Below are 13,615 nucleotides of genomic sequence, written 5' to 3' on the forward strand. Positions count from 1 at the left end.
ACATAGGAGGCCTTTACTTTTTGTGTTTCCTCCCAAGCTTCCTCCTTGGTCTTCAGCAGATCATTTTCAGCTGATCTTCTAATAACTGAGGCTCTTTGACAGCAAAGTTGTTGTTATGAAGCTAAACCTTGATTTCCAGGGCCACTCTCAGTCTGTGATCAAATTCTTATTAGCATTTAACTGTAGCCTCATGGCTTAGTCAACTCGAATTATTTCATCTTGTTTAAATGACCAGTTGTTAGATGTCCACTATCCTGCTCTAGCTTTTAAACAAGTGACATAAAATATACTCACTATTGAAAAATAAATTAACTGTCAAATGTTAGTCTGCAAAAAAAAAAAACAAACAAACCCAAAAACCCCGCAATATACCTGAATTTATTCCTAAAAACAGATATCACCAACTTTGATGGTGAAGAATTGATGGTGGGTGTGCATCTACAAGAAATGAACAATAATTACATGTATTAGGACTGAACATTTTATTCTGTACTTTTCCAGAACTTCTGTACAATAACCAACAATTTCAAGACCTGGAAATGATCACTTCTGTAAGCAACCCAGCCTGTAAAGAGCCACAGAAGAACCCTGCTTTAAGCACATCACAGCACAACCAAACAAGGATATGATCTCTTCACTTACACTTCAGGAAATCTGCTGCAATCAACATTTTGGCAATCACATATATTGTTAGGAGCTGCTTCTCATTTAAACATTCTATAACATAATAAAAGAAAGAAAAAGGAATGCCCTATATTAGTAATACGATTGAAGCCTCCAGCAAGCTGACTCCTGCCAGTAGGCCAAGGGTTTGACAAACACTGACAGCAGAGCCAAAGTGCTCATCTTCTCTAAAGGCAGACACTGGAGGGCAATGGAAGGCAGAGAATGGAAAAGGCTGAAGATCTACAGTCTGTATTTGGGCTTTAAGGAACATCTGCTTATTCGTTTTCTGGCGGAGAGTCAGCCAAAAGGATGTCACCTCATATGAACCTAGACTTGACAACCTGGATGAAGACGCTAAGTTTATTTGTGATATTCAGATTGCTGAAGTTTCATTAGCTTCAGCTGAACTGGAATGAAGACTGTAAATTTTCTCCCACATGTTACAGCTGAGTGATAAAGGATCACAGCCACTGTGAATGGGTGGATTGATTACAGTGACCAGTAGCACTTTCAATGTACACGGGCATTTGAGTACTGAATTCAGACAGACTGGAACAATATCTAAACACGTGCTTGAAAAGCGTTTTCTTCACCGAAAGCCCTACAAACTCTGCCTTAGGGAAGACTCCTTACTGTGATCAGACTGCAAGGAACGCTGCCTGTCAACTACTCACTTCACCTCCTGTGTTGTTGAGCAGTAAAACTCAACCAAATAAACTGTTGGCGAATCGAGAGCCTGATTCCATATTTCCTTGCTGCCTTATTTATGCTTGTGTGTTTATAACACCAAACTTCTGTGTCAAGCCTGACACCTAGTGGTAAAAAGGATGCCTCTGAAATCACTGCCATTACTTGGGGTTTATGTGTTGGTTTTTTTTCAACAAAAAGGTACATGACAACTTAAAAAGGTTAAATGAAATCATGTAAAAAAAACCCAAAAAAAACAACAAAAAAAAAAACATAAGACTTGCTTTGCCCTCTGTATAGATGCTAAACCTTTGGTCAGGATCTCATTCAGACAGAGCAGAGCGACTGAGTGACTTGCAGTGTGAAAAAATAGAAAGTTCCCCTCATCTTGCCATCATTAGTTGTCCCAGGAGGATCTTGCCAAAGCAAAAGGAGGTTTGGTTTGTATCTTGACTGGTTAATCAGAGGAGCCAGCAACCCAAAGAACAGCAGGGTTTCCAAATAATCATGCTCCCAACACACAGCAAATTAGGATTAACGTAGTTTCTGCATGACAATGAGAAAGCAACATAACAAAGGGTAAAAAAGATAGATGTCAATGAAACTGACATTTCTGTAACAGCTTCTTATCTGCTACACAGATTTACTGTCAGATGAACAGTACTATTTATAACTGAAAGCTAAGGAGAATTTTTTGTATAATACACAGGAATCCTATTCAAAAATGAGAGGCTGTTTTTTTTTTTTTAATGTGGCCTGACTGTGGAGGCAGCTGAGGTCCAGCATGAAAGAGGTGGTCAGAGGAGATGAGGCACATGGCCTTGGCCAAAATGTTCACTTTTGAACTACCTTCCATTGCAAAAGGTTGTGTGCCCCCCCCCCCCCCCCCCCCCCCCGCCAAAATCAGAGACAAAGAGGCCTGCCCTGATGAACACCATCATCTTTCACTGTTCCAGCCAACTCAGGCAAACATGCCTTCATCTTGCCCAAACCTGCCTCCACTTCACAGCCAAAGTCAGCTCTTGGACATCTCCTTGCAGATCCCCACCAGACGGTCTTTCCTTGGGGACAAGAGTATGAAAAAACTGACTGAATTTATGTTTGGACTCATAGATCAAAGTGTAACAGCTACTTTAGGATGTTACTATATGTACTTTTATCCATTCCTACAGTGTGAATTTAAAGGTTTGAGACATGAAACTGACATTTCACAAGCAACATTGGCTGATTAATCTCAAAATCTATCATCTATCTTTTGGGCAGCCATCTTGAGTTTTACAATCAAACAGGACATCAACATGACAGTTGGTTAGGAAGCTACAAAAGTAGCACAAATACGTCACTCCAGGTCGAATATGCCAGCGTTTGACCAGCGGTTGATATTCATGTTTCATCGTCAAGAGAGTGCTACAATTTCTTCTCTCTGTAACATCCACACAACAGAAGCTTGATTTCAAACCTGAACCCTGGACTCACTAAAGCCTTAAAGATAGGCATTGTGGTCTCTTCTGTGATTTTGTTCCTCCACTGCAAACAAAACAAAAAAAAAGGTCCCTTTGTCTTTAGTTCTCTGCCTGGTTTGAGTCCAGCATCATCATCCGGAAAGTCAGGGGTGAGAGCTGCCCTGGCTGTCGGGGTCTGTCCCTGAGGAGCTGGTGTCTGAGTCTGAATCGTCATCGTTGTGGTCATCCTCCGCCAAGCTTTTCTCCCGTATTCGCCTGTGGGTGGCACTAAGGCGAGCCAGCAGGCCCTGGTAGTCAAAACGGCCACGCTTCTCGCCAAACGGGTCCTGGGTAGAGGAGACAGAAAACCAAACAGAGAACTGAACCAAGTCTGAGCACATACAGTGGTGAATGCCAAATAGGGCACATGACATACGCATCTCCCAGCAGAAATAGACAGAGAAAACACCTGACTGTCATGTTGACATTATACCAGCTACTTTACATAAAACTGAAACTTTTCACCAGTTGTATATTGCCCTATACACTCACTATGAAAGTAGGGCTCTGCAAATTATGCAAGGGCCCCACCTCCCCCTTGTGTCAAAGCATGTGTCAATGTTTACAACTTCAGTGACAGGATGAAGCAGCCCTTTTGTTCTGGTCATGAAATGAGGAAAATAATCACAATGAGAGTGAATTGGGGGGAAGAGCAATTGGGCAAACTTGTTCTCTCCAAGTCTGATGTCAGCTAACAGTAACGTTGAGGTGCTAACTTGCAGTGCACCCCTCTCCAGCCTGTCTCATTTAACCTCACTGGGCAGTGCATCTCTTGGTCTTGGTCTCTGTCTCTCTTCTGTGTCTGCTGGAATCAAAACCTGAATCTGTGCCTGACAGAAGTGAGAGTGAGATACAACTATTTATTATGTTTGATAAACACCAACAAGTAACAGCGTTTAGAAACTGCTGCTTAGAAAAGAAAACTGCATCGCATGTGAACATGTGTCCATATGTGCGTGCACCAAAGAAAACTCTCTGAGGAGTAGTACAGACAATATATGAGGAACATCATTTTAAAACCAGACCATGACCATCTAGTCTCTCAGTCAAGGTTAAATTACAACTCTGGACTAATACTAAAAAGATGGAAAGCACTGGATTAACATTGACTATTCATTAAATACTGAATTTTAAATGTTGATTAGCTGGGCATAATGGGTAAGTAAATAATAATCATCATATATTAAAGCCAATAGTTTTTTATATTTGAAAATGTATGAACAGAAATCTGGGGGAGCCAGTGTGATGGGGCCTGATGCAGCTGATAAAATAAATAAAGCTGCAGCCATAGCCTACAAGCTTTTGTTTACATCGTACAGTTAAAACTTACTGTATAATATTGTGAGGACTGGACTATTCACCAGGCAGCAGAGCCAAAGCTCAGTGTTATATCTTCTTATTTTCTACATTCTATGTTTTCTGCAATTTCTTAATGTCAATATTGACCTATCTTAAGATTATATAGAAAACATTTAAATATTATTTGTAAAAACCGCATTCTGTTCTGTATAGGTCTACCTATTCTCAGGCCAACAGATAGAGCAACCTGTGTCAAAGGAGGGAGGACTGCAGTGGGAGCATTGGGGTGTCAGGTGTGACTATGTGGCAAACACCTGTGTAAGCCTACTTCCCCCCCACACACACAGAAACTTGATCAGAAATCGTTAAAGGAATCAATAAAGAATCCAATTACTGTACTGTATGTTTTTTTTTGTTTGTTTTTTTTTAAATTAACAAACAAAAAAACCATGGGATTTGCTGCTGGTCACTGAACAACACTATTTGGGAAGGACCACACAGTGCATTTCTACATTAATTAATTAGGCTATTAATTCACACTATACAATGAAATAATACATCACACACTTTTGCTAAGATATTTTATACACGCACCAAATAGGACCAATAAACAGAATCGATAATAGCAATAGTGTCAATAAAATCTGATCAAACCTAAAACCATCTACACCTCATAGTTTGGCCCAAAGCCTATTTGTTTAAATTATGGAAAATATGCATCATGAACAGTCCTGCTGCTTTGTTTACTAGCATTTCCTGTTCAAACTGCACAGACAATTACAACGATCAATTTGATCCTGAAGAAAAAGGCTGAATCTGACTGGCTGTTGATGTTTATACTCCACTGTTATTGGAGATCATGATTTCACAATAAAGGCTGAGTTAGCAGTGTGGATACGGTTCAGGGGTATGTTTTCCGTAAAGCAATGGAAATTACCGTAATATATAACTTCCATTGCTGTTGTCATCAACCCCTTGTACAGAAAAAGTGTAAACCATATACTATACTAATATGAGGCAATTTCAAACTCTCTGTTCCACTTCTCTCTGTCCAGTGTTGCCTCGTATTAAATAATAAGACTATTTAACTGTGAGTGCCAGCATTTTGTTTATCTTGTTGAGCCAGCTACGTCCAAGCACCTGATACAGCGCTTAGGATTTGGAGTTGTGTACACTGCCATTGTTTTCTTCAATAAACCATACTTATCAGTGATAGACATTTTACTTGTGGTGTTGTAAAGGAATTTGGACTCTCAGATCCTCCCCGTTTTGTGGCCTAAGTGCAAGTGCAACAAGAACGATCCTTGATTCAGTTGCAAAACACACCTCAGATCTTTTGTTTTATTGTTATAATTAGGTGAACACAAAGAAAAATGATTTCCACCAACTCTAAGTCTAACTGGCTGTAGTGGGTGGTTTAACATTGTACCTGTAAACCACCTTTTTGGCAACAATTGTCATTTTAATGCCACCGCAATTTTGTTTACTTCCTGCGTAGGCGCTGACCTATGACACGGAAGCCACGAGACTCATCCCTGCAGGCAGAGATGAGGTAGCTGAAGATGGAGATGAGTGGTGAGGGAGTTTTAGGCAGAAAATTTCAATTTAAAAAGCTGCTCGACAGAACTATTTTGAAAACAATATGCACAATTTTAAAAGCTGAATTTAGTTATTAAATGAGCAATTTGTCATTACAATATCACCTTAATGCAAATTATCGGATGGAAACCTTGTTATTTTTTGTTTCTATGGACACTTTCTCACGCACAACATAGATCATAGTTTATCTTGGCGCATAAAAGATGATGTGATTATCTAAGTTGAGCCTTGATTTTGAACTCAAGATCCACTTTATGAGTCTGTGTTTTCTCTTTGAAACTACATAGTTCTGTGTGTAGTTTTGTGTTAAGATGCTATTAAACAGTGGTGTTTGAAATATACACCCTTTGTGATTACTCATTAATTTGGTGATTTATTTTAAATTTAAATATGCCCTACAAGAAGCTTTAGTCTTTAGAGGAAAAATAAACTTTTAAATAATTCATTTCAAAATGTGTGATTAATTAGTTGATTTTTTTTTAATTGACTGACAGCTCTAGTAACATAAAATGTGTCAAATTAAAAATGGAGATAAGGAAAATGAAATTAATATAAATAAATGTAGTCACCTGCATGTTCTGTCCCTGTAGATGCAGTCTCTCTTTGCAGACTCCCTCATAGAAATCATAGTATTCTAGGAAGGACTTCTCCATCACACTCCTAAAAACACACACGAATACACTCATTAGCTGATGAGCAGAAAGAGGAGAGAAGAGTGAGTGAAGAGTGAGGGACAGAAGAATGAAAACATGAACAGTTATGTTTGTCTCACCACAGAGCCTCAGGACAGGGGACTTTGCCTTCCAGCATGTCACACACTGCCACCCTCATGGTTTCATGGCGGATACACTCATTGTAGTTCTTACTGTCTCCTGGGTGGCGCTCCTGAAACACAAATGTAGCACAAAGTATATATATTTTTTTTAAGGTTTCAATTTCTTCTTTTTCCTCTTCAAAATGCAACTCAAAAATCACATATTAACATTTTCCTCCCTCTATGAGGCCTTTCTCATTAACTGATTTCAACAACCCGCCCGTAACTTAAGGTGTAGCCATTGTCACCGTCATTGAACTTACATTTTGGCACTGTTCAGGAGGTGATATTAATGCTACATTCACAATACTATACTTAAGCTTCTAAACACATCTCTTTTGCTACACTTATGCCTGCCGTCCTCTCTACTTCCAATCTAGTTTTTGAGCAGCAAAAACAGAGAAACGCTGCTGGGCCCACTTAGTTTTAAAAATTTGGGGCTGCGTTTTAGTCTGGACACAGACTAAAAACAGAAACTTTTGGAAACTTGGACGTAGCGCCCACAATCGGTCCCTGATTGGCTCTTATCAGCCTCGACTACTAGTGGTGAAAGCAACATGGATGATGAATTACAAGCATTACTGTCCCTTTTGTCTTTGCTTGCAGCAACTGCCTTTGCTGTTCCTCGTTTGTAGGATTTTGTGCAACTAATCAACATCAGAGTAGACAGTCTGCTTCCTGTTTTTACCAGCTCAGTGTGCCCAGTATCCAGGGTACATGAATGGTCATGTATGTATGCATTTTCAGGCATGATGGTATGGATGGAGATAGTTTATAGTTTCTGATACGGATCTAAGACGTTCATCTGGATGGACATTGTTTTAGCAGAGATTGTTTTAGCAATGTGGATGTAGCCTAAATCCCAGGTACCCTCTGAGGATAAAATGTACCAGCTGGTTAGCAACACTGCATCTAATAAAGCAGGACATAATTTGGACAGGACAGAACTATGAGAAAGTGGGGCGCCCTGGTGGCTCAGCTGGTAGAGCGCATACCATTAAGGCTGAGTCTTAACTGCAGCAGCCTGGGTCTGAATCTGACTTGTGGCCCTTTGCTGCATGTCATCGCCTCTCTCTCTCCCTGAATTTCCTGTCTCTCTCTCACTGTGGCTATCAAAATAAAGGCAAAAAAAACTTTTAAAAAGTCATGAAGTCATTAAAAGACATGTTTACACCACTGCAGAGCAGATAAATACTCAGGACTACTGCAGTCATTTGAGCTGGGAGTGAATACACGTTGTGCCCTCTCACATTGCAAACAAAAATCTGATGTTAGCGGGTCTTAGAAGGTTTTTGAACAGTGGAAAAGGGGCTTTATTGAAAAGTGTCTTGAGATGGGGTTTACCAACATACACACAAATCCACAGAGTACCTGTTCAAAGCCAGGTTCATTGTGATAGGGGTTCTCCGTCATCAGAGACTGGATGGAGATCAGGACAGATGAGATGCTCTGGGCTGGACTCCAGGCTGGGCCTGTCCATGTCCTGCACACACAATATAGTGGCTTACACTATAGTAACTCCAAAGTGTAAGACTGAAACACATGTTTTCAAACAAACTACTTCTTTCTCACCGTGACCAACCATCCTTAATGAATTCCTGGTGAGGCATAGACAAACTGTGGAACGAGTGAACTCTGACTCACCCCAGGATGCTGAGGCACACCTTGCCATTGCGGTAGAAGTTGGGATTGAAGCGGACAGTGTTGTGTCCCGTGGTGATGAGTTTGACCCGGGGTGGATGAATGGGGTAGTCGGGGGGGCAACGGAACAAGAAGAGAAAGAAGCCACCCTCATATGGTGTGTCAAACGGCCCTGTGATCAGGGCATGGATCTGCGGGGAAGAAAAAAAACAGAAAAAAAAACATTTTGTCAGGAGTTAGAGAAGTTAGATTTAATGGACGAAAGGTAGAAAGGATGTCAGGGGATAACAAGAGTGGAGTTATACTTAAGAGAGAATGGGGAGAGAAGATCATGCAGCAGAAAATCTGTCCTAGAAAACAACTGATAACATCCAGATCCCACTGCAAGTGAACAATGTACAAATGAGAAGACCATTAAGTGTCAGTAATTCCTCGACCTAAAAACTTCACTCCTACTGTAATTTTTAATCATGGTTTCCAGTCTAGTTTCAACTCTAGTTAAACTGGAAAACCCCATTGTGGTAAAGTGTGACACATGCTGGAAAACACCATGATACTGCCCAACATGCACAAAACATTTGTCAAATTCACACATACTACAATAAGTCCATGGATAATTTAACCACACCTATTAACTACAGCGTAAAAAAACCCCAGCTACAACTATGGTGACAATTTTCATCATCAATTTATTTTTAATTCTGGGCCTCAGAAAGCTTGGCAACATGATCTTTACTTAAGGTTCTCTGACAGGCTTTTTCCAGGAGCTTTCACAAGCAAATCTCTGTCTTCATTGGCATATGGAGTTTACTCCATTGTCATGGGGATGGCTCAGTTATAAGATCTGAGTATGACAGCTGACCCATATCCATGACAACTGGGCAAACACCACCAGTCAGACAGGGGGAACTTAGGGTAATTTTGTCAAATTCAATTTCTCTTCTATTTTCAATTACTACAGTTTCAAAGAAAAGATTATCACTGCTGCTTTTTGGTTGCAGAAATTGAGCAATTTCATGTGTATTTTGCAAAAAAAAAAGCATAGTGTGTAAATGCATCAAGGAAACATTCAAGTCAGAATAAAATCTAATCGTTCAAACCATCTTCCCAGGTGTGCCTGGCATCCTAGCCAGGTATTGAAAAGGTGTGACTGCATCCGTCTCTCCAAGATGCATATGTAATCTTAATACCTCACATAGTTTAAGTATGTCAGTAAGTGCTCTGTGGAAGTTGCTTTTACAGGATCTGTCCCCTGCAGTGATAGCAGCTGAATTTACACTTAAGTTATACTGAAACTATTTGTTCTCCCTCACTGAACAGCAGGTGGAAGAGCAACTCCTGCAATTTCAACACTTCTGATCATACAGAAGTTGCACCAAGCTGTTGTAAAATTGATCTGATCCCCGATCAGTTCATTTGGATTTTAATTTCATCAGAACACTTAAAATGACAAATGTAAATGGGGTCATACAGCGAATGTTTGGTCAGACAAGACCCAACATTTTACCTTGGTCATGTCTTGAGGATCAGGGACAACAAACATCCCTGGTGGAGGTTCCTTGTAGATTGACATGATATCCCTGCAGAGACAGACAGAGCAGGAGGGAGACAGATGAGGTTCCTGAAAGGGTAAAGTGACTGTGGAAATGGAGAGAATCTCACATAGACAGATACACAGATACCTGTCACTCAAACTTCTGCTACTACATTTGCAAACAACTTTACTATCAATTTTCATAGGGACTAGTTCTTTCTAGACTTTCTAGACAGAAAGTAGTCCCAAGTATTCAAATTGTCCACAGCATTATCTGGGTGGGAAAAGTGAAAGAACAGCACATCAACACCACTGTGGTGCCCTTAACCCCCAGCGGCTCCAGCCGAGCTGCTCAGTTGCAGCAGGTCAGATTGTAATTGTACTGGGAAGCTTCCACGTGTGAATTTGTACACCTGTGTGAATGTGGTCAGGGCATTCCTGTCAAACACAGCTTGCCTCTCAGTGAAACTACCCTGAATAAATAAAGGTTAAAAACTGTGATGCTCCTAGTGAATACCTGACTAGACACCACAAGGGGTGGGTCTTCTTGGAATTTTAGTGAACTGACCCTTTAATAACCTTTTAGTCTTGTTTAATTTGGTACAACATGCAAATTTTTACAACAGTTAAAGGACTATAATGACAATGAGTTTTACATTTAAGTGTAGATCAGAACAAACTTAAGAAGTGTCCCTAATGTGACCTGTGTTATTGTCTAAATGCTGAAGTTTCCTGAAATATGCCATCACTCAAAGCCCCTTTAAGTTTCCAGTAATGACAGAAACTTTATGGAAAGCTTTCACTTTCGCTTTTAATCCTCCAATTTTAAACGGCTGCTCAACTGAAAACGCAATTTTTCAAAATCGATCATGCCGCTACGGCTTGTTTTGGATTACCTCTTTATCCTCAGGATGCACTGCTGGGAAGCTTTTTCGTTGTCCCAGTCCGCACTGAGGGTCGGGTCCCAGGAAGTGGCGTGGATCTGGGACAGGAGGCCCGCTCCTGCCACACCAGCCACCCCACCGACCCCTAGGCCAATACCGGGGAGAGGTGAGGAGGCGTGTACGTTTGGAGACACTGCCACGACCGGTGGCGACGTGCCGGGGGTGAACGTATTCCCAAAACCGGCAGGGATAGCGGTGACAGCGGACACCGGGGCCACAACAGCGGTTAGGCCACTCTGCGCGGCCGCAGCGGGAGGAGGAGAGGCCGGATTGGAGCTGGAGTGAACACCGGTGACTGTCGAGTGCCCTACCGGAAGAGAGTTGGCCAAAGTCGGCAGCGGCGAGGCCCCGTTGCCCTGTGCGGTGATGCCTAAACCAAGGGCACCGCCACTGGACTCCTCTCCAAAGCTGTCCGCCATGGCTCGGAAGCTAGCAAGCTAGAGCAAAACCGTTGGTGTTGACTAATTTGTGATGCTAACTGTTAACTAGCGTTAGCTGTATTGACAGTTGAGTACGAAGTTACCTCTGCTTGTTCTGTTGTCCAGTGGGATCAGAGAACAGTCGAACGGTGAGGAGGCGAACACAGAGGCGAGGCCAGAAAACAAGGCATTTCTTCCCACGACATGGCTATTTATCGTTGGCTTAACTGTGTTTTCCCTCAGGCCCCCCAAAAGTATGAAGTCTTCAGCGTAATTACCTGGTCTGCCTTGCTTCGACTTATGAATCAGTTCACCGCTCGGTTGTTATCAGTTTTAAGAAATATAGTGAAATATATTATGTTTTATACCGACCGCATCCCCACCACTCCATTAACATAACGCCAACTTCAGGATCTGATTTCCCACTAATCAAGCCAGACTGAAATGATAACACACTGGAGCATCCGGTGGGAACTTTCAAAATAAAATTCCTCTTTGACCGTGGGTGTTTCAATATCACTGACAGTGCTACGGTAAAAAAATTAAATAAAGTATTTAATTAATCATCAAAGTATTTCATGAAAAAATTGGGAGAAATATAGATTAATTTATATCCTTTTTATATCGATTCCAGGCAGACATTATTGTGGATGTTAGCGCCAGTGGTGCACTTTACTTTGTTTTTGTAGGAAGATAGTGAGTTGTAGAGTGAGTTTTATGGAGCCCCGACTGACAAAATGTACTTAAAGTTTATTAGACAAATCAAGAATAAAACATAACAAATCATAAATACTACAAGGGTTAAATAATTAAAATGACATTAAAAAAAATTAATAAAATAAAGCCCAATTCTTTTCCTGTAACCTCCAATCTAGAGAAATTCATTGGTCAGTTTGGCTCTGTGGAACTGAGACTGGACCTCGGACGGGAATCAGTCAGGTTCAAATTATCCTCAGTCCAACCTGGTTAGGTAGGGTCTTACTTTACTGCAGTGGGTCTCGGGACTGTTTGCCAATATGTCCAATGCTGGAGAGGAGACGGATGGAAACTAGTGTATGTCCTATCAGTTCCGATCATGTGATATGTCACAGTCACTACAGGAGGAAACTGTGTTGAGATGAGAGGGAGAATGAGAACTGTGAACTTCACAGCTCACCAGAGATTTGTTCTGATGAGCTGAGCTTATTGCAGGAAAATCAGTACCCTGTGAGATTTCTGCTATTAAAGACAGTGTTTTGAAATTTGATTCGCAGATATTAGAACATTGTCATTTTTCTATATATATTATATCACCCAGTTGGCAACAGAATGTCTTATTGTTGTTGCAGGATTTGGAAACAGGACTTTTGCATATTTATATAATTTTTTTTTTGAAGCAGGAATGAATTATTTTCTTTTACATTCTTTCTTAGGAAATTATTATTATATTGTTGCTCATTTTCACCACAGCTGCTAATTGATTGATTTAATTGATAGTGCACTGTGCCGCTGGTGTTAACTTTCTGTTAGGGTCTGTTCTGATTGACTGCATTTTACAGTGGGTCTAATTATCTTTGGGTCTATTTGGGTTTGGTCTAGCTGTTCTCAGAATTTCAGACAGCAAGAGCCACTATCTCTTTCTCAGACAGTTCTCTTTCCAGAGATGACATGATGCCCTTTTCTGATTCATTTTACTACTACAGTTCCAGAATTTTATGCTCACAAAATCATAAAAAACTAAAAGAAATCAGGAAAAATCTACATCAGGAATATAGTACAGTTATATATAAGAATCGTGTATGGATTAGATAAAACATGTATTCAAAATCCTGTGAGTACTGTAGGATACATCTGTTCAAACATGTTGAAAACAGATCACATTGGAGGCACGTGATTTTGATTAAGATAGGAAGTGCTCAAGCTATGTGGTATGTTAGGACCGTTTATTGAGGAAGTGAGACTTGGTTGCCCCCACAACCGAGAGGTGAGGTGCTGTTGTTTCTAATCTTCACCTTATTTGCTGTCTCCTTATTTGCTGTGTTGATGTACTGTGGATGAAAAGTCATCAAATGGCTCTGGGATCTTCTTGCAGTGGCTGGCCCGGATCCACGTGGCCTTTTACACCACCTTCACCATTAAAGCTGTGGTTAGGAGCGCCTGGAATGGTCCTTGCCACCTTCCAAATGGTCCTCCTCAAGTGTTTCACCAGAATCCCATCACCTGGCCGTCGCTGTCTGAATATCACAGAGCACAATGGAGAGGTTTGCACAGTAATGCAACATTTCATCCTCACACTGTTCTGTGCTAGGTAGCTGTCTTGTCTATAGGCACCATCCCCATGTTTAGTGGTCTTTCAAACAGAATCTAAAAAGGGACAACATCAATTTTTGCTCCTGACCCTCGCCCTCATGTACATTAAGACCAGTGGAAGAGTATAATCCATCTTAGACCAGTTTCTTAATTACATTTTGCCAGTTTGTCTTTCAGTGTGCCATTTTCTTCTTCCACTGCACCTTCACTAGCTAGCTGAC

The 13,615-nt window shown here is 40.9% G+C and overlaps 1 protein-coding gene across 2 annotated transcripts; it reads right to left on the minus strand.

The window, feature by feature from the left end:
• Positions 1-463: 463 nt before the first annotated feature.
• Positions 464-11,560, minus strand: ube2z (ubiquitin-conjugating enzyme E2Z). 2 transcript variants are annotated; one of them, XM_071501353.1, is made up of 8 exons: positions 11,210-11,560; positions 10,639-11,123; positions 9,716-9,788; positions 8,212-8,399; positions 7,939-8,050; positions 6,526-6,638; positions 6,323-6,413; positions 464-3,142 (listed from the first exon to the last, which is right to left on the minus strand). In XM_071501353.1, exons 2-8 carry the CDS (start codon positions 11,103-11,105, stop codon positions 2,960-2,962), a joined length of 1,227 nt encoding a protein of 408 aa, XP_071357454.1. In that variant the 5' UTR covers positions 11,106-11,123; positions 11,210-11,560; the 3' UTR covers positions 464-2,959. The 2 variants fall into 2 exon arrangements, with proteins under 2 accessions (XP_071357454.1, XP_071357453.1); XM_071501352.1 differs by having other exon boundaries at positions 10,639-11,536.
• Positions 11,561-13,615: the final 2,055 nt, after the last annotated feature.

This window comes from Trachinotus anak, unplaced genomic scaffold (genome assembly GCF_046630095.1).
Source record: "Trachinotus anak isolate AG129_WGS33_773 ecotype Australia unplaced genomic scaffold, CSIRO_AGI_Tana_v1 ptg000017l, whole genome shotgun sequence".
Lineage (NCBI taxonomy): Eukaryota > Metazoa > Chordata > Actinopteri > Carangiformes > Carangidae > Trachinotus > Trachinotus anak.

What these genes read in the sequence shown, in the direction of transcription:
- ube2z (XM_071501353.1), bottom strand. Translation starts at nt 11,105, where the DNA reads ATGGCGGACAGCTTTGGAGAGGAGTCCAGTGGCGGTGCCCTTGGTTTA. An exon ending in ATCCTCAAGACATGACCAAG is followed by an intron (nt 8,400 to 9,715) that starts GTAAAATGTTGG and finishes TCTTCCCCGCAG; the next exon opens with ATCCATGCCCTGATCACAGG. An exon ending in ATGAACCTGGCTTTGAACAG is followed by an intron (nt 6,639 to 7,938) that starts GTACTCTGTGGA and finishes TTTGTGTTTCAG; the next exon opens with GAGCGCCACCCAGGAGACAG.